Source organism: Narcine bancroftii, chromosome 1 (assembly GCF_036971445.1).
Source record: "Narcine bancroftii isolate sNarBan1 chromosome 1, sNarBan1.hap1, whole genome shotgun sequence".
NCBI lineage: Eukaryota > Metazoa > Chordata > Chondrichthyes > Torpediniformes > Narcinidae > Narcine > Narcine bancroftii.
In genome coordinates this window covers 466,597,542-466,616,669 of record NC_091469.1, presented here as the reverse complement: position 1 = coordinate 466,616,669, position 19,128 = coordinate 466,597,542, and the positions used below count along the sequence as shown (strand labels likewise).

Below are 19,128 nucleotides of genomic sequence, written 5' to 3'. Positions count from 1 at the left end.
GGGAGAGCACCCAAACCTAGGAGAGCCTGTAAGTCCCTTCCTAGGAGGTTAAATCCAGCCGACGGTAACAACAAGAGGTCTTGTACCCCTTCTCTTTCTTCCAGTTTCACTGTTACTTGGGGAATTATTGATACCATTCTGGGAGCCCCTTCTATCCCAGAAATTGTCAAATTACTTTTTACAGGCTCAGTTCCGATTGGCACAGTTATTACACTACTTCGTTCCGCTCCTGTGTCCACCATAAACACCACCTCTTCTCCCTTGGGACCAATTTTTAGTTTTACCAGGGGTTCCCTCTTATACTTGGTCCCTAACATTTGGAACCCCTGACCCCCCTAATCTTCTTCCATAAGTTCGAGGGCACGCAATTCCCTCTTGTATCGGGGGCATTCCCTCTTAAAGTGTCCTTCCTCATTGAAGTAATAGCACTTAACGAACCTCCGGGGTCTTCCCTCTCTTGGATATCTTGGATTGTTTAGAGGAAGGTTTTGTTTTCTTTCCCCTCTGGATTCGGCATTCATCTGTCGGATAGTCTGTACCATAACCTTTGTCGCCCTCTTTTGATCTTCTTCTTCTCTCTGCACATATACTTTTTGCGCCTTTTTTAACAGGTCGCTTAGGGGTTTTTCGCTCCAGTCCTCCTCCTTTTCTAGTTTCTTTAATGTCCTGCCATGATTTGGAAACAAATTCAATTCGAATAAGCTGTTCACCCATTGGTGTACTAGGGTCCACGCCAGCATACTGTTGGACATTCTTTCTCACCCTCTCCAAAAAATCAGTAGGGGACTCGTCTTTCCCCTGGTGGTTCCCAAATGCCTTGGTAAAATTGTGACCCTTTGGCACAGCCTCCCGTATCCCTTTAATTGTCCACTCTCTATATTGTCTCATACTTTCCAATCCCTCGGGTGTTCGTTTGTCCCACCTGGGTTCTTTTAAGGGATATTTTTGTTCATGGGGTCTGGGGTCCCCAGGTTGTTCATATTCCCACATGAGGATGGCAGCCCGTCGAATCATCTGCCTCTCCTGGGGTGAGAATAATGTTCCCATTATTGCCTGCATCTCTTCCCACGTATATGTGTTTGGTCCCAGGAATTGGTCGAGCTGTTCAGCCAGTCCTATAGGATCTTCCAATAACTTTTTCATTTCTTTCTTAAATCCCCGCACCTCTGTACTAGTTAGGGGAACATTCACATATCCCGTTCCCCCTCCCGGTCCTCCCATAGGAACTTCCCTCAGGGGATTTAGGCTTATTGAAAACTTTGATGGTCCTGGACCAGTCTGGGATCTTGTCCAGGGTCGGTTTACCGGTGGAAGTTTAGGGTCAGACTCCCTTAATTCATCCTTTTTTTCCCGGCCCCTTTCGGGGCAATCAGATTCATCACCTTTCCCCTCCAGTAATGAGCTTTCCTCGGGCGCAGTAGGCACCGGGGGAATATAAGGAGGGGGAAGGTTGTCCAGAGGTTCCCACTTCTTTTCTCCCGCTACCCTCAATTTAAAACATTTTGTTAAGGATCCTGGCCAGGGAACCCAACAAAATGCATATGCTGACTCTTCTTGATTCACCTTTGGTCTCGAATTTACATATATGTTTAATGCTTGTCTAACCCAATCCTCATCAGATCCAAATTTCGGCCACCAGACCGAGGAACCTTTGATAGGTTGTTTCGACCAAAGGAGACCATATTGGATCATCTTTTTCTTGTTTTTGTCTCGATATCTTTTACTATCCCAATTTTCAAACATTCTCCCCAAAGGGCTGTGAAGGGGAAATCCCAGGAATTGTCCTGAATTTTCAGACGAGCCCTTAGATTTTGATCCTCCCATTTTCCCACCTAGATCTGTTTATCGTTGCTGAGGACCCTCTCGTTCTGGACCCTACTCCCTTCTTCTCAGACGCCTCGTCGGAGGTACTGTCCCTCCTTCGGTTACCGCTGAGGTTTCCCTGGGGTTGACCCCTCTCTTCTCGGCACTTCGTCGGAGGTGCTGTCCCTCCTTCGGTTACCGCCGAGGTTTCCCTGGGGTCTATCCTAGAGTCCCACGACAGGGTCCTCACGCCACGACAAAAGCTCTATACCTGATCTATTACGTTAGGGTTTTTTTATCCAAACAGGTGTATCCTGTTACACCTGTTACCCAATCCCCACACCACAATCGTAAGTCGTCACTTACCGGTGTCTTCCCGGGGATTGAACCGTCACCCTTCTCCTCTCCGTCTTGTCGTGTCACCTTGTCCGGATACCACTCGCTCAAGCTGCCCGAAGCGACGAGTAAGGGACTAGGAGCCGCTGAACTCAGCGGGGTGCACCACCTCCGATGTCCCTCTTCTCGCCTCCCCTCACGGCCGGAGTGTAGATCCCGGACGAGCCCCCATTTGTCAGAAATAAAACTTCTCACACATGAGTCTCTTTAAAACTGATGACACGACAAGCTTTATTTACAAGTCTGCAGAGTTGGACTCAACTGGCTTCTCACCAGTTAAGCCCCGATACATACAGTGCATTGATTTTTATACCCTTATTGTTTGCCCTTCCCCTTCTTATTAATACTGTTTTAATTGGTTAGTATTGCAAAAGCATTCTAAGTATAACTGCATTTTTAATTATCACGTTCGTTACGTACGCTGCGAACTCTACATACACTAAATTCTGTTTCTCACCCTTCTTATCAATCTTTTGTCTCCTGCATGTCTCTCACTATGACCATGAAAAGATATGTTTAAAAAAAACATATCCAGCTGAACCTTTTGTCCTTGGCTGCTAGTAAGCTCCTTGTCCGTTCTGGCTTCCCTTTTTATGATTAATCATCACATTTTAACTTAAGTCATTTTAACCTAAATTCTCTATATATAACAGGGAGGGCAAATTCCCAGGAATTTGGACTGCGTTGTGGAAGGCCCAAGAGGTCCTGCATTCCTGGGAATTTCACTGGTTCCAAGGACGTGTGAAAAGGCCTCTTGTGCCACTGAGCACTGGTGTCTGTACCCCCTTCCTGATGGTAGTGGAGTGAAGAGGGCATGGCTTGGGTGGTGAGGGTCCTTGAAGATGGAGGCTGATTTCTTAAGACACCACCTCTTGTAGGTGTCCTTGATGGAGTGGGCACTGATGCCTGTGATGTCACAGGCCGAGTTAACAACCCTCTGGAGTTTTACTTCTGTGCAATGGCTCCTCCGTACCAGACAGTGATCCACCACTCAGAATGCTCCACACAGTACACTGGTAGAAATTTGCAACCGTCCTTGGTGAGGTACCAAATTTAATTGGCGAAATTAGAGAGGCTTCAGGATTCTGCTGCTTCTCATACCTTGACAAATGGCTCAGGCCTGAATTATTGGTTTTATATCTTTGCTTCTTGTGGATGCTGCGTGACCTGCTGATTTCTCCAGTACCTCTAACTTGTAACTGTAATTTAACTCCCAATCACAGTGCCTGCAGACATTCATGTTTAAACATGATCCCAAGATCGTGTTATATGGCGAGCTCTCCACTGGCCACCGTGACAGAGGTGCACCAAAGAAAAGGTACAAGGACTGCCTAAAGAAATCTCTTGGTGCCTGCCACATTGACCACCGCCAGTGGGCTGATATCGCCTCAAACCGTGCATCTTGGCGCCTCAGTTTGGCGGGCAGCAACCTCCTTTGAAGAAGACCGCAGAGCCCACCTCACTGACAAAAGGCAAAGGAGGAAAAACCCAACCCCAACCCACCAATTTTCCCCTGCAACCGCTGCAATCGTGTCTGCCTGTCCCGCATCGGACTTGTCAGCCACAAACGAGCCTGCAGCTGACGTGGACTTTACCCCCTCCATAAATCTTCGTCCGCGAAGCCAAGCCAAAGAAGAAACAGTGCCTGCAGACATTCATGTTTAAACTGTACTGAAGACTTGATGGGAGAGCTGGACACAGGATTGGGGGTTGGTGGCGGACGTGGGCATGGGGGTTGGTGGTGGACGCGGGCATGGGGACGGTGGGAGAGGTGGATGCGGTCATGGGGGTCAGTGGGCATACTTGAACTTATCAGTTTGTGGTTTGGTGGGAGTGGGCACATGGCTCGGGAGTTGGTGGGTCCATAGTTTGCTGCAGTTTCTCCTTTGATTAAATTTAAATTCTCACAAAAATTTAACAGATGGCAGCTGCTTGGTTTTCTGCTTTGTCACTCAAACTCCTCCTGTTTGAAGGTCTCTCTCTGCTGCCACGATAATCTAAAATTTACTGAGACTGGATTTTTCCTCCACTGATCCTTGATTTTTTTTTAAAAAAGTGGATAAATGTGACATTCTAAGCAGGAAAAAAATCACTTTGTTCTCTCATTGTTAAATTAAATTTTGAGTCCAGAATTAATATTTGTCTGGTCATTCATTGAGATGCTTGATGAATGCTTTATTGGGCTTGATTGATATTGTATTTAAATTTGGGAGGATGTATGATTGAAGAGCCTTGAACCTTGATGATGGACTTGAAAATCTGATCTTTTAATTGGCATGAACTTGATGAGCTAATTAAAAAAAAATTAGACATACATACAAGCCTATGCTGCCCAATTACACCCAATTGACCTACAACCCCCAGTGTGTTTTAACGGTGGGAGGAAACGAGCACCTGGAGGAAACCCACGCAGACATGTGGAGAACGTACAAACTCCTTAGAGCGCGAGATTCGAACCCCAGTCCCGATTGCTGGCGCTGTTACAGCATTGTACTAACCACTGCGCTATCTGTGCTGCTCAATGGCAGCTTCTGTGTTGTGTTGTCTTTAACTTTGATTGGAGCAGGTGATGTGCCACAGGAAATGTTTTTGAAAGCATAATATGTGGTTTGTGAAAGATTGCAGGCAATAAACATTTTAAATGGCCATTCAAAATATTACCATTCTATGCTATAAGAAATTTATTAGCATGGCATTCTTTAGTAATGGATGCGATTCAAAACGGAAAAAAAAGTAGGGAAAGCATCTGACTACTGATATTCAAGTTCTACATGGGGGAAATTTAAAATTGCTGTCATCTTTCATTGGAAGACTTGTGGCTTGCATACACATAGTTTTGATTGGAATTGTTGCTGATGGTCAAACTTTTTTTCTCTCTCTGCATTAGGACTTCATTGACCTGACATTGTCAAAAACCCAACGGAAGACTCCAACTGTGATTCACAAAAGTTATCAAATTAGCCGAATTCGTCACTTTTACATGCGAAAGATCAAGTTTACACAACAAAACTATCACGATCGTCTTTCTCAGATTCTAACTGATTTTCCAAAACTTGATGTAAGTCACTCTCTGTTGTTTGAAGTGTAAACTTTGGTGCATGTGTGCTGAATGCTTTTTTTTTCCCCCTCTGCAAACACAAATAAATTTGGATTAATTGAAAATAAATTGTGCATAACTATTTTCAACATGTGCAGTTATGCAGTTTACTATGTTGTAATTCATTGCCTTTAATTTAATGAGTGGGTTCTAAACCCTGGTATGATGTGTAGTTGCTGGTTGTCAAAAGGAATAATTATGGTTTCTGATTTAAAGATGGGTTATGTTTGGGTGTTCTGAGTATGAAATATTTTTGCATATTTTTAACCATCTGCATGTTGTTAAAATATTCATTATTAAGCACCCATTTATGTCATGATATCCAACTGACTAGTGTCTTGGAGACTTTTTTCTTTTGAAATTTCCCATTGATTCTGGATATTTAACTTCCTGGAAGTTGAGGAAAGCAGCACATGATAATTCTGCTTATTCAATTCGTGGGATTAGTTGCTCCTTTGGGTCATTTAAGAGCATTAGAAATAGGACAGAAGTAAGGCCATTTGGCCCATCAAGCCTGCTCAGGCATTCAATAGGATCGTGGCTGATCTGATGATAGTCTTATCTCGACCAACCTGCTTTTTCCCCATATCTCTTAATTCCCAAACAAAATAAAAATCTATCCATCTTTGTCTTAAAATATTTACTGAGGTAGCCTCCACGACCTCATTGGACAGTGAATTCCACAGATTCACCACCCTCTGGGAAAAGCAGTTCATCATTTCCATCCAAAATCTACTATCCTGGATCCTGAGTGATGTCCCCTAGTTCTGGTCTCCCCCACCAAGAGATATTGGCTAAGGAACTGGTGTCTTTTGAGAGGAGATTGTTAACTGCTTGAAGAGGAAATATTTTCTGAATTGTTGGGAAACCATGCATTTGAAAGAGGTTGCTTCTGTGTTGTGCCATACACAGACATCGCTGACAATCAAGATTGAACCCAGTTCCCTGGAGTTGTCAGGCAACTGATCTTTTCCTTTCCCTAGTAGACACCCTCGAGGAACAAAGTAGTGGTCCTGATGAAGGGTTCCGCCGGCCTGAATGCTTGACAATTCCTTTGCTCGCGCTGATGCTGCTCAACCTACTGAATTCCTCCAGTGATGTGTAGTTTTTGAACCCAGAAACCATTCATGTAAATTGTTCTTAGCCTTTTTAGGTGTCTTTGTATCTCCTATAATTATCAAGGCTAACAAATGTGTTTCTGTTGAGCTGAGGTTCTGCATTCAGTGATGATCTGGACCAAATATCAGAATTTGTACCAACGTTGGATCCGAGGCCTTGTTTGTGTTTCTTGCATAAGGTTCATATGCAGTCAGTGTGTAGTCGATGCAATCCAGTTGCATGGTTTTGAGCGACACTGATTCATTTACTCGAGCTTTATTTCATATGACACGTTCAACCTGTGGAATAGCCTGCTTCACTTTTATGTTGCTTACTATTGACGGTGCTTATTCTGTTCTGTGAGCTTCGTGCAGACTGACGTTATTGAGTTATACAAAATCATAAAGTGGTCATGGTTTTGGAGGCAGAGCAGAGGAGTTCACCAGAGATGAGGGGGGGGTTTGCCTATGAGAAAGTCTGGGACTGTACTCACTGTAATTTAGAAGGAGAGGGAATCTCGTAGAAACGAATAACATTACGAAGGGTAAAGATACAGAAAGATAAGTTGTTATCATTTGGGTAAATTAGAACTAGGATTCAGGGGAATAGATTTAGGACGGAGATGAGGAACAGTTTTTCCCAGAGGGTGGTGGATCTGTTGAATTCACTGCCCATTGAAGCAGAGGAGGCGACCTCAGTAAATGTATTTAAAATAATGTTGATGGAGTTTTACATAATAGGGGAATTGAGGGATATGGGGGAAAAGGCAAGTAGGTGAAGATGATCCTGTCATCAGATAAGCCATGATATCATTGAATGGTGGAACTGGCTCGACAGGCTGGTTGGCCTACTCCTGCTCCGATTTCTTATTTTCTTATCAGATGATTGGGGTTTGCAATCTTTTATCCAGAGTAGAAGAGAGTAAACCTAGAGGACCAAGGATTAAGGGGGTATGGGTGGGTGAGGAAGATTTAAAAGGATCTTGAGAGGCAACTTTTTACAGATAGAGTGATGGATATATGAAGTGGTCAAGGTTCGTACAATTATGACATTTAAAAGACATTTTCACAGAAACATGGATATGAAAGGTTTAGAACGATGCAGGCCAAACACAGGCAACTTAGATTGGCAACTTTGTTGGCATGGTTGATTTGGATTGAAGTAGCTTTCTCTGTGCTGCACAGCTCTATGACTGATAGATCCCTGCCCTCCTTTGCCACGTACACCAACCCAAGAAGAATAGCGTGGGTTGCCTCAATGACTACCGCCTGCCCAGTAGCACTAATTTCTACTGTGATGAAATGCTTTTGAGAGACTGGTCATGCCCAGAATTAACGTGTACTAAAACAAAGATCTGGACCCACTGCAATTTGCCTATAGTCATAATCGCTCCACAGCAGATGCAATATCACTGGCTCTCCACTCAGGTCTGGATCACCTCAAAAACAGCTGCTCTTCATAGATTACAGCTAGTGTTGGTCAAAAAGCTACAAACTCTAGGCCTCTGCAACTGGATCCTTGACTTTCTTATTGGAAGACTATAGTCAGTACGAATTGGAAACAATGACTCCTCCTCACTATCACTGTTTAAGTAGCCATTTGTCTTGGTGAATTTCTATTGCTGCTGGGTTTTGGGTCTTCTGGGTTCATAACAGTTCATGACAATAAATCCTGATTCTGAATGAATCTTCCCACATTGGTGTAGGGGTCCTGCCATTGAGGATTGGTTTTGGTTCAGCCAGAACAAGTGATATGGCTGCTGGGTGCTGACATGGAGTTCATGTGTGCCACTCTGGTGAACTATGTACATTGATAGACCACACAGATCCAGGGTCTCTTTATTAAGTATGGTGGAATCTGTTATTGTCCCTTCCTTGTTTGGCTGCACACCTCTCCCCAGCTGGGAAATCTCTCTATGGTAACAAGTTCAAATGATAGGTTTTGGTGATTCTTTGTTAATCAAGTGCTGATGGAGTGCTGAGTCAAGAGGCAGAGAGAGGTTACAGATAGTAGAGGAAAGGATGCTCTACCACTATTGCAATGTACAGCCTGAGAGGATGTTTTTAAAAAAGGCAAATCGGATTTTAAAACAAATTGCCTTCCCTTCCCTCCCCACCTTTACCATCGAATGATATATTCGGAGTTCAACCATCAAAATACATTTTAGATGGATTTATCATTGTTTTTAATCCTACAGTCAATTGGAAAGCACTTGGATATGTTAATAAGTGAAATATTCACCAAAAGTTTCTTGATACCATTTAATTTTTCTTATTGCATCCTATCCCATGTTTCGTTTAATATAGATGATAAATTAAAGAATTTAATTTTCTACACTAATAATTCATTGCTCGAAATCTCCGGAATTTCAATTATGTAACTTCTCTAACTAATTCTATCTATTTTGTTATTTACTTAGAACAGCTGTTTCAAAGAACTTGTGTCAGGAATTGTAAAACTTCTTTCTCTGTAGGATGTACACCCTTTCTATGCTGACTTGATGAATGTGTTATATGACAAAGATCATTACAAGCTGGCGTTAGGGCAGATTAACATCGCAAAGAACCTTATTGACAAGTAAGACCTATATTTATCTTGGTTTTATACAAGAAATGTGATGGTTTAAGACTTTATAATACAAGAAGACACAAATGCAGGAGAAACTCAGCAGGTCAAACAGTGCCTTTAGCAAAGGTGAAGATACATCACCAATGTTTCGGGCTTGAGGCCTTCATCAAGATGTCGGGGAACATGAGAGAAGTCCGAATAAAGGTGGGAAGTGGGGTGGGAGATGATAGGTGGGCGGGGAAGAACACCACAGTGGGGGGGGGGGGAGAACACCACAGTGTGGGGGAGGGGGGAGAGAACACCACAGTGGGGGGGGGGGGGGGGAAGAACACCACAGTGGGGGGGGGGGGAAGAACACCACAGTGGGGGGGGGGGGGAAGAACACCACAGTGGGGGGGGGGAAGAACACCACAGTGGGGGGGGGGGGGGAGAACACCACAGTGGGGGGGGGGGAGAACACCACAGTGGGGGGGGGAAGAACACCACAGTGGGGGGGGGAAGAACACCACAGTGGGGGGGGGGAAGAACACCACAGTGGGGGGGGGGAGAAGACCACAGTGGGGGGGGGAGAAGACCACAGTGGGGGGGGGGGGAGAAGACCACAGTGGGGGGGGGGAGAAGACCACAGTGGGGGGGGGGGAGAAGACCACAGTGGGGGCAGGAGCCTAGGCAAGGTGGAGAGAGAAAGGAAGTAGGAACTGGAATAACTATTTGGGGGGGAGGAGAGGGGGAAAAAAAGCAAGCTTATTAGTGGAATGCAGTGAACTCTATGTTCATGCCCTGGGGTTGGAGGGTGGCCAGACAAAAAATGAGGTGTTGTTCCTCCAATCTGCGGGTGGGGTAGCGAGAAAGACCATGGACAGACATGTGAGCTTGAGAGTGTAACTCAGATGTTTCAGAGGCTCTGGACTGGAAGACCTCATCTTTGGAGCAGATGCGGCAGAGATGGAGAAATTGAAAGAAGGGGATGGAGTCTTTGCAGGGGACAGGGTGGGAGGACGAGTGTCCAAGTAGTTGTGGGAGTTAGAGAATCATTGGAGAGTCTGTATCCTGAAATGGAGACAGAGAGATCCAGAAAAGGGAGCGTGTCATCAGAGATGGACCAGGTGAGTTTGAGGTTTGGGTCGAAAGTGACCGCAAAAATTGATGAAATTGACAAGCTCATTGTGAGTGCATGAGGCCGCCCCGATGTACCAGAGGAAGAGATATGCGGGGTGGTGGGGGGGGTGGTGGTCTAGCCTGTGTAGGCTTATAGCATGTTTTGCTCCACAAAACTCACAAACAGACAGGCATAGCTGGGACCCATGTGGGTACCCATGGCTACTCCTTTAATCTGGAGGTAGTGGGATAAGTTAAAGGAAAAATTGTTAAGGTTGAGGACAAGTTCTGCCAGGCGGAGAAGGGTGGTGGTGGAAAGTGACTGCTCAGGTCTGAGGTCCAGGAAAAAGTGAAATGCTTTGAGGCCTTCTGTGTGGGGATTGGAGGTGTAAAAGGATTGGAGATCCATCATGAAGATGAAACGGTCTGGTTCGGAGAATCTGAAGTCTTGGAGGAGGTGGAAGGTGTGTGAGGTTTCGCGGATGTAGGTGGGGAGGAATTGAACTAGGGGAGAAAAGATGGAGTCAAGATAGGATGAAATTAGTTCTGTGGGGCAAGAGCAAGCAGAGACAATGGGTCTGCCCGGATGGTTAGATTTGTGTATCTTTGGTAGAAGGTGGAAACTGGCGGTGCGAGGATGGGAGACAATGAGGTTGGTGGCCGTGGGGGGATGGTGCCAGAGTCGATAAGGTGAGCGATAGTGTTGGAGATGGTGGCATGATGGGTGATGGTGGGGTCCTATGGGAGGGGTTGATAAGTGGAGCTGTTGACTGGCCTCAGGAGGTAGAGGTCAGTGTGCCTGACTGCAACAGCACCATCCTTGTCTGAAGATTTGATAGGTCAGGGTTGCTGCTGAGAGGGTGGAGAGGTGGAGGGGGGTAGTGAAGTTGAGATGGTTGATGCCCCGGCGACAGTTGGAGATAAAAAGGACCAGAGCAGGAGGTTGGCCAGAAGGAGGTATCAAGGAAGAGGAAGAGGTCTTGAAGCGGGTGAAGGGGTCTTGAGGGGGGTGGGGGAAATACTGGAGAGTTGTGGCCAAAGTAGTGGGCCTGGAGATGGGGGCAACAGAAGAAGAGTTCAGCATCGTGGCGTGCACGGAGCTCGTTGAGGTGTGGATGGAGGGGGACAAAGGTGAGACCTCTGCTGAGGATAAAGTGCTCCACCTCAGAGAGGGGAAGGTCAGAGGGATGGTAAGGTTCAGAGTAGGAGTTGGTGTGGGGGAGGGTGTTGGGGGGATGGGGAGTGTTGGAGAGGTCTGAGGATGGAGAAGGGAGGTTGGAGGGGGAGGAGTGTGGGGGGATTGGTGGGAGAGAAAGGTTGGGGGAGGAGGGGAGTAGGGAAGTGTGTTGGGGAGGGAGAGGAGTGAGAGAAGGGTAGGAGTGGGTAGCCCGAGGGAGGGAGGGGAAAAAGAGGATTGGTGGTTGGAGGGTGGGGTGGGAGATGGGTGTAGAGTAATGGGAGGTGGGGAAATGAGGAGTGGGGGGGCTCGATAAGTGGGATCCAATATAGAGGTCAGGGTTCCAGATACAGTCTGTCGGGAGCCACGTGGGACGAGTCAGCAAGGAAGGCTCCAGCATCTTCTGCAAGTCCAGTGCTGGAGTCGACAGCGGTGGCGTCAGGAGCTGCGGTGAGTAGGGGGTTGGAGCCAGGGTTAGGGTGGCGTCCTCACCTACCAGCCTCCGCATCCATTACATTATCCGCCGGAATTTCTGGTATTTACAGGAGCCCACCATCAGAAACAATTTTCCTTTTCCTCCCCTCTCAGCCTTCTGTAGGGACCACTCCCTCCGTGACTCCTTTGTGCACTCTTCCCTCCCCACCCATAGCCCCCCTGACTCCCCCCAGCACCTTCCACTGTGGTCGTGGGAGGTGTAATACTTGCACCCATACCTCCTCCCTCACCACAGTCCAAGGTCCCAAACAGACCTTTCAGGTGAAGCAACACTTCACCTGTACCTCCAAAGAACTCATTTACTGCATCCAGTGCACCCTCTGTGGCCTTCTCTACATCGGAGATTAGGAGATCACTTTGCCCAGTACCTCCTGTCCGTCTGCAACAAAAATGATCTCCCCGTAGCCAACCATTTCAATTCTGAGTCACACTCTCAAGCCCTTTCCCCTCCTTCTCTTGTGCTCCTCCACACCTTGATGAAGGGCTCAAGCCAGAAACATTGTTGCTACATAAAGGCACTGTTTGACCAGCATTTGTTTTTTTTTCCCCAGAATCCTGTGCTTTACCTCATAATACAAGAATGTAACTATATGTAATAAAACAATGTGCTGTGCTGAAATTTGATTCATTCCTTTATTCAGTGAATTTGCATTTACACAACAATATTTAGCTGGGCTTTGAGGCTGATATGGCCTGTTTCCATAGGGCCGATATAGCCTGTTTCCATACTGTAAACTGTTATATAGTTATAATTTAACCTTGTCTGGACAGAATGAATTGGAAGGATTGGGAGACTGGGCAAAATTATGGCAGATGAGATTTAACATAGAGAAATGTACAGTTGTACATTTTGGCAATGGAAATAAAACAGACAGAATACTATTTCTCAAGGTGATAGGATGACTAAAATTGTAAATGCATGGTTTAGATTGGTTCATTGTAACTTTATTCATCAGTTATATTTAACTCCTGAGAAGTTAAGGAAATACAAGTTTATTCCTTCTTTAGGTGCCATAAGCAAGTTGGCTCTTTCTTGCGCTCGACTTGGTTATGTGAAACCTTTCTGGAATAGAATTAAGGAACTTATTTAAATTTAACATTTCACTTGATCCTAAGGTATTTTTATTGGGTTATTGAAGAAATTGAGTTTAGAATTAAAATTAGATGAGTCTCAAATTGCTTTTTGAGATTGGTTTTAAGCTGTAGCTAGAAAATGTTTGGCAATTACTTTGAAAAATGAGACTGATTTGAGTATTGTAAGGTAAAACATCATGAGATGGGAATGTGTAGGGAGTTACCCTGTACAGGGCAGTAACAAGAAGGGGAGGTGTCCTTGTACTCCTGTTAGGTAAAACATCATGAGATGGGACCGGAGAAGGAGTCACCCAGTACTAAGGAGTAACAGAATGCATCCTTGTACTTACAAGATAAGAGAGACATTGATGGATTGAGAGGCAGGAAGCTAGCAGGGAAAGGATAGCAACAGTTTTAGTCATTGGACAAGTAATGATATGATGATGTTCTAAGCACATATCAAAGGGTATAAAAAATCACCATTTTGCTGATAACGGCAGAATGCATTCTCCGACTAACTTTGTTAGTCGCAAGTGTTACAATCCGGTAATAAAGAACAAAGAACCCTGATTTCGACTCAGCCTGGTGTTTGTCTCACTCATTCATGAACAAAGCAGACCTAACAGTATTCAATGGTGGCATTCGGAAAGGAGGTCCTGTATTCCATTGGAAAAGAACGTATGATACAAACCTCGTCTACTAGTGGAAAAAAACAGGCAGAATACTATTCATAGTCTGAAAATTAGAGGTTATCCATATAAAAGAGATTAGGAAGAACTTCTTTAGCCAGAGGGTCGTGGATCTGTGGAACTCACTGTCACATACAGCAGTGGAACCCAGATCACTGGGAGTATTTTAAACAAGAAATAGACAAGTATCTCATTAGTGAGGGCATCAAGGGATATGGGGAAATGGCTGGAAATTGGAACTACTGCAGAGTAGCTTAGTGTAGATTTATGGAACAGATTCAATGGGCCTAGTGACCTGGTTCTGTTCTTTTGACTTGTGATCACCTTGATAAAGGAGATAAATTCACTGCCTTTCTATTTCAAGCAGTTGTGTAGATATCCACGTTGTCTAATGGTTATGACAGAGTTGATTATTTTTTCAAAAAGGACTAAAGTGCTGAGATAAAAATCAAACTTATTTTACATTATTTCCTCCGTTGACTTGCATAATGTAATCTTATATCTAATGACACATTGGAGTTAACTTGGCTGTATTTTTAAAACTATTATGCCACTTTATCTGTTACCATGTTAGTGAGGTAAGAAGTCTTCCAGATACACCAGTGGAAATCTGGTTTTCTAACAATGCTTTGTTATTAGAATGTGAGAGACAGTGGGGAGAAGAAAAAAAGCTAATGGCAGATTTTTGAGGTTGGAAAAGAGTGGTCGATTTTTGGGTTAGTGGAAAAAAATGCATAAAAAGCATGATAAGTAAATTTGATATTATGGCAAACGTAATATCAGAATTGTAACTGGAGTGGTTTGTGGTGTATGAAACAATCTACTTTTCAGGTAAAGTGATACTTGTGTTAGAACTGTCGAAAGCAAAACATCAAAATCAAAGCAACAGCTTAATAATGATTTTGAGGCCAGTCCTGATAAAGGATCCCGACCAAAATGTTGACTGTTCACTTCTCTCCATGGATGCTGCCTGATTTGATGGGTACTTCCAGTTTCTCAATATTTGCTAAAAATCCCAGCATTGTTAGTTCTTGTGTTTCTCGAGTTCCCAGAACTTCGTTGTCTGTTAATCTGTTTTAAAGAGTCATCTATGGTGATTATTATTGGCACAACCGTTTTAATTACAGAGATTAATTAAATGCTTGAATGTAAGTTGCCACTGTGAAATATAAGCTATGTTTTAGGGTCAATTGCCAATCTCCTGGGTGCAAGTCCAGTAACTAAGCTGTTAAGCAACACCACCTAAGGTTTTGGAGTGGTACCAATCTACTTTTTGTCAGCTTTTGCTTCATAATCAATTGAAGTGTGTTTAATGATTAGCTAATGAATCAAGTTTGTTTTTAAAAATAAGTTTCTTCTAATTCAGGTATTTTGCTCGTTAGTTTTTTTGATTATATTATGTACACACTTAACTGACCTTGAACCAATAACCTAATCTTCAAACAGTGTCGCTAAGGACTATGTACGTTTGATGAAATATGGGGATTCTCTATACCGTTGTAAACAGCTGAAGCGTGCAGCACTCGGGCGCATGTGCACTATTCTCAAAAGACAAAAACAAAGTTTGGAGTATTTAGAGCAGGGTAAGTGCCAGACTTTCATGTGCTTCTTTCTGTTTTGGGATTATTTTGCTTGGGGAGTTTTGAGATGACACTAAGTTTTGTACTATATGTACTTCAACATTTAGGGAACAAATTTAAGCTCATTTTTATTGGCTTAATAGTTTTCCATTGTTCCTTGACAAGAACATTTCTTTCATCTCTTTGTCCCAGTTGTTGGTAGGTGCGTAGTTCTGGTGTCTCAACCAGCATAAAATTTCTTTCTTTTCACTTGATAGTTTCCCCCTTTAAGTCTGCTGATCATGGTGTTTGACATAGATTATTTGTCATCTCAGGTGATCTTGTTGAAGAGATGCAAAATGTTTTATCTAATGTCTGTTGAGACCATGGCAGCCTTACAAGAATAGAACAGTGCTCTTTTAACCACCAAGCCATAGTTTTCTGAATATGGTCGACTCAAGTGGACAGGGTGGTGAGGAAAACATTTGTAATCTTGCCTTCAGTGGCAGGGCATTAATTACAAAAGTTGGAACCTCATGATACAACTCAACAATGCTTTAGTGAGACTACACTTGGAGTAGAGTGTGCAGTTCTGGTCACCTAGCTAGAGGAAGGATATCTGTAAGTTGGAGCAAGTGCAGACGAGATTCATCAGGATGTTGCTGCAACCACAGGAGAGGTTAGATGGCCTGGATCTTTATTCTCTGGTGTCAAGGAAGCTGACAGATGATCATATAAAAGTATCTTAAATCAAGATGGTTATGGATAAGGTGAATGATCACAGTCTTTTTCCGCCAAATAGATGTTTCTAGAACTAGAGGGAGCAGGTTTAAGGCGAGAGGAGATTTAAGATGGGCAACTTTTTCATTCAGAGGTGGTATGAATTATGAATGGGTATAATTATGACATTCAAAAGATATTTGGACATGTTTATAGTTAAGGGTTTGGAAGGATGTGGGCCAAAATAGGCAACTAGGACTAGCCCAGAATGGCAACTTGATCATTGTGGACGAATTTAGTCGAAGGGTCTGTTCTTTGCTGTATGATTCTGACTTTGATGTGGACTAACTGATTGTAATACTGCAATTCATAAAATGTTCCTGTTGCCTGGGCAGCATTGTTAGCAGAGCAGCTAGTGCAACGTTATTACAGTGCCAGTGACCCTGGTTGGAATTGGTACTGTCTTTATAGCCTTTGTACATTATCCCTGTAACTGTGGGTTTCCTCTGGATGCTCTGGTTTCCTCCCACATTTCAAGACATACGGGGTTGTAGGTTAATCTAGATATTTGGACATCATAGGGCTCGAGGGCTGGAAGGATCTGTTACCATGTCTAAATTTAAAAAAAAAAATGAAATTATTGTAAGATACTCAAACCGGAATAATACGCCATCAAATTATCATGCACAAAATATAATGTTAATATATTCCACTATTATAAATATTACTTGAGCAACAGTAGTTATCAAAATGATGCAAATAAATAAAATGGTAGAGGATATGCACATGAAATTATCTTGATGTGGAAGCTCTAGTCCCAGCTACTACCTTTTTAAAGATTAATGTCAAAAGATTTTCCTAATCTTCCATAAAGTGTAACAAGTTTGTGTTTAAAGATGTTTGCTCCTTACCAAGACTCTTCTAAATGACTGATTTAATTTGAGCATTTTGTGTCAATAAGGATGCCAAGTGCTAGAATTTCTGTTAATGCACTAATATTTATTTCAGTTCGGCAGCATCTTTCACGTCTGCCATCTATTGATCCCAACATGAGGACTCTGTTGCTTTGTGGCTACCCCAATGTTGGAAAATCTAGCTTTATCAACAAGGTATGTGCTTTTAAAAAAAAAATTTGTGGGTCTTTATCTTTAAAACAGTTTGATTTTAAAAACAAAGTACAGTTACAATATTTGCAGAACATTAACTCAATTGACAAATTTGATGGATGCTTTGTTGTAGTAATTCATCATTATTCAACACAATAACTAAGATAACTGTCTCTTTTGTTTTATACCCATCTTATTCAAAGCAATAGCCGTAAAGAAATGCTATCGAGATAATGTATAGACATTTGTACCCAGGCAGATTTAATGTGTATCATTGTATTGGAATGTCAATTTATTTAATTGTTATTCAAATTTATTTAATTGTTATTCACTCCTACTCACTACTTCTGCCTTCCCTTTGCATTTCCTCTCCAGCTCTATATCCCATCTAGTGACTGACCAGTCAACTGCATTTCCAACAGGTTGGAAAGTAACATTTCCAATTCCACTTTTAAGATTTATGGTTTTGCTTGATTGTGGACTTGAAAATATCGCACAATACACCTGTGGAATTATTGTAGGTAGGACATTAAATCAAAATTTTGTTTTGTTCCTTTGGAGTTTTTAAGGATCCTGTGTGGAAGAACAAAGATACAGTAAAACCCCTGGTATCTGGCACCTATGGGGGATTTGTAGATTCCAGATAAGTGTATTTCCAGTTGCTTGAGACTTATTCTTACAATGCTTAACTAATATACCTGCATTAAGAATAAGCAGTTTAAAAAATAAAAATACTATACTGTACTTACACTGAACTTTCATGAATACATAAACCTTAAAGCACTTTATTTTCAATCACATTCTTAAACGTTTTAACCGTGGCTGCATCTGCAGGTTCTTCACCAAGCATGGAGCTGCCCGAAAGACAAACAATAACATTATAGATAATTAACCCTCCTCCCCCTTCCCAAGTTTACAGAGAAAGCTTCTGACCAGGGCAACTCTTATTAAACAGGGCTAAGGATTGTTTTGGGCTAAATAATACTAGATTGTTTTAGACTGTCATTTTAGACACCGACAATACCAATTTTGTAGATTGTGTTATAAGTGTTGGCAGGTAAGATTGTTAATAGCATGTTAAATGTGCTAATGTTTTGATGCAATAAATGTCCTCAATTTTTAAAATAAATCTATTTCTGTTTTTGCTTTAAAAATTACAATTACAACTTAATAGTTCAAAGTTTACTTGCAGATTACTCGAGCGGATGTTGATGTACAACCATATGCTTTCACCACAAAGTCATTGTTTGTGGGACATACAGATTACAAGTATCTGCGCTGGCAGGTTAGTGTTCACAAACTTATTTTGTCGTATAAATAGTAAGCCAGGCCTTGGAAAGTGATTTGCATAATGTACTTCAGAAATTAACATAAAAGTGACACATCTGTGAGTTATTTGAATTTATTCTTTGAATTGCAATGTATTTGGAATGATGCAGTATATAAAAGTGCTGGATGGAGAAAGTCGGATCATGCAGCTTTCAAGGAAAGCAAAAGACTGTCAACATTTTGGGCCTGAGACCTCTGACAGGTCCGATTAGGAATGATCATTGGTTTTCATCTGCTTTTCTGACCAAGATGCCAGCAGAAATTTCAAAGGCTACCAATACGTTGAAAAGTAGTGATTCTCAATTGTGGCTTTTTGCTGCTGTTAGATCTTGTGATCATAGAGGGACACCTTGATTTAATAATAAATGTAGTATTCTGATAGATATGTTACAATTCTTATGAAGAACTGCTAGATATCCTTCATTTATGAAGGTGTTAAATTACACCATGAAGATATATTCTTTGCCGGAATCCTTAATTGAAATTATTACAGTAATTCAGAAAAAAAAGACAGAGATCCATTGAAAACAATAGACCAATTTCATTATTAAATAATGATTATAAAATATTAGATTGGCAAAATATTTACCAAAAATAATACATATGGATCAAACTGGATTTATTAAAGGTCAAAAATCTGCAGATAATGTAGCAAGGCTTCTTACCTTGATAAATTTGGTTCAAAAAAGGGAGACCCGAGTATGGCAGTGACTTTGGATGATGAAAAAGTATTTGATAAATTAGAATAGGATTTCTTCTTTAAAGTTTAGAGAAATGTAGATTGGGTTACAATGTTTATAGATTGGGTTAAAATGTGTGTGTGTGTGTGTGTGTGTGTGTGTGTGTGTGTGTGTGTGTGTGGGGTGACAAATGGACAGATTTCAGCACCATTTGAATTCATGAGATCATGTAGACAAAG

The 19,128-nt window shown here is 42.5% G+C and overlaps 1 protein-coding gene across 2 annotated transcripts in view; it reads left to right on the top strand.

The window, feature by feature from the left end:
• gtpbp4 (GTP binding protein 4) overlaps window positions 1-19,128 on the top strand; it is a 51,875-nt gene that overhangs the window by 7,158 nt on the left and 25,589 nt on the right. Inside the window, exons 1-6 of one of the 2 annotated variants that reach the window (XM_069914699.1) lie at window positions 3,867-3,908; window positions 5,087-5,257; window positions 8,868-8,971; window positions 14,942-15,078; window positions 16,783-16,883; window positions 18,073-18,165. In XM_069914699.1, coding sequence (XP_069770800.1) covers window positions 3,882-3,908; window positions 5,087-5,257; window positions 8,868-8,971; window positions 14,942-15,078; window positions 16,783-16,883; window positions 18,073-18,165 — 633 coding nt within the window. In that variant the 5' untranslated portion in view covers window positions 3,867-3,881. Of the gene's footprint in view, window positions 1-3,866; window positions 3,909-5,086; window positions 5,258-8,867; window positions 8,972-14,941; window positions 15,079-16,782; window positions 16,884-18,072; window positions 18,166-19,128 lie in introns of those variants that run through there. The other variant, XM_069914698.1, reaches the window with a different exon arrangement.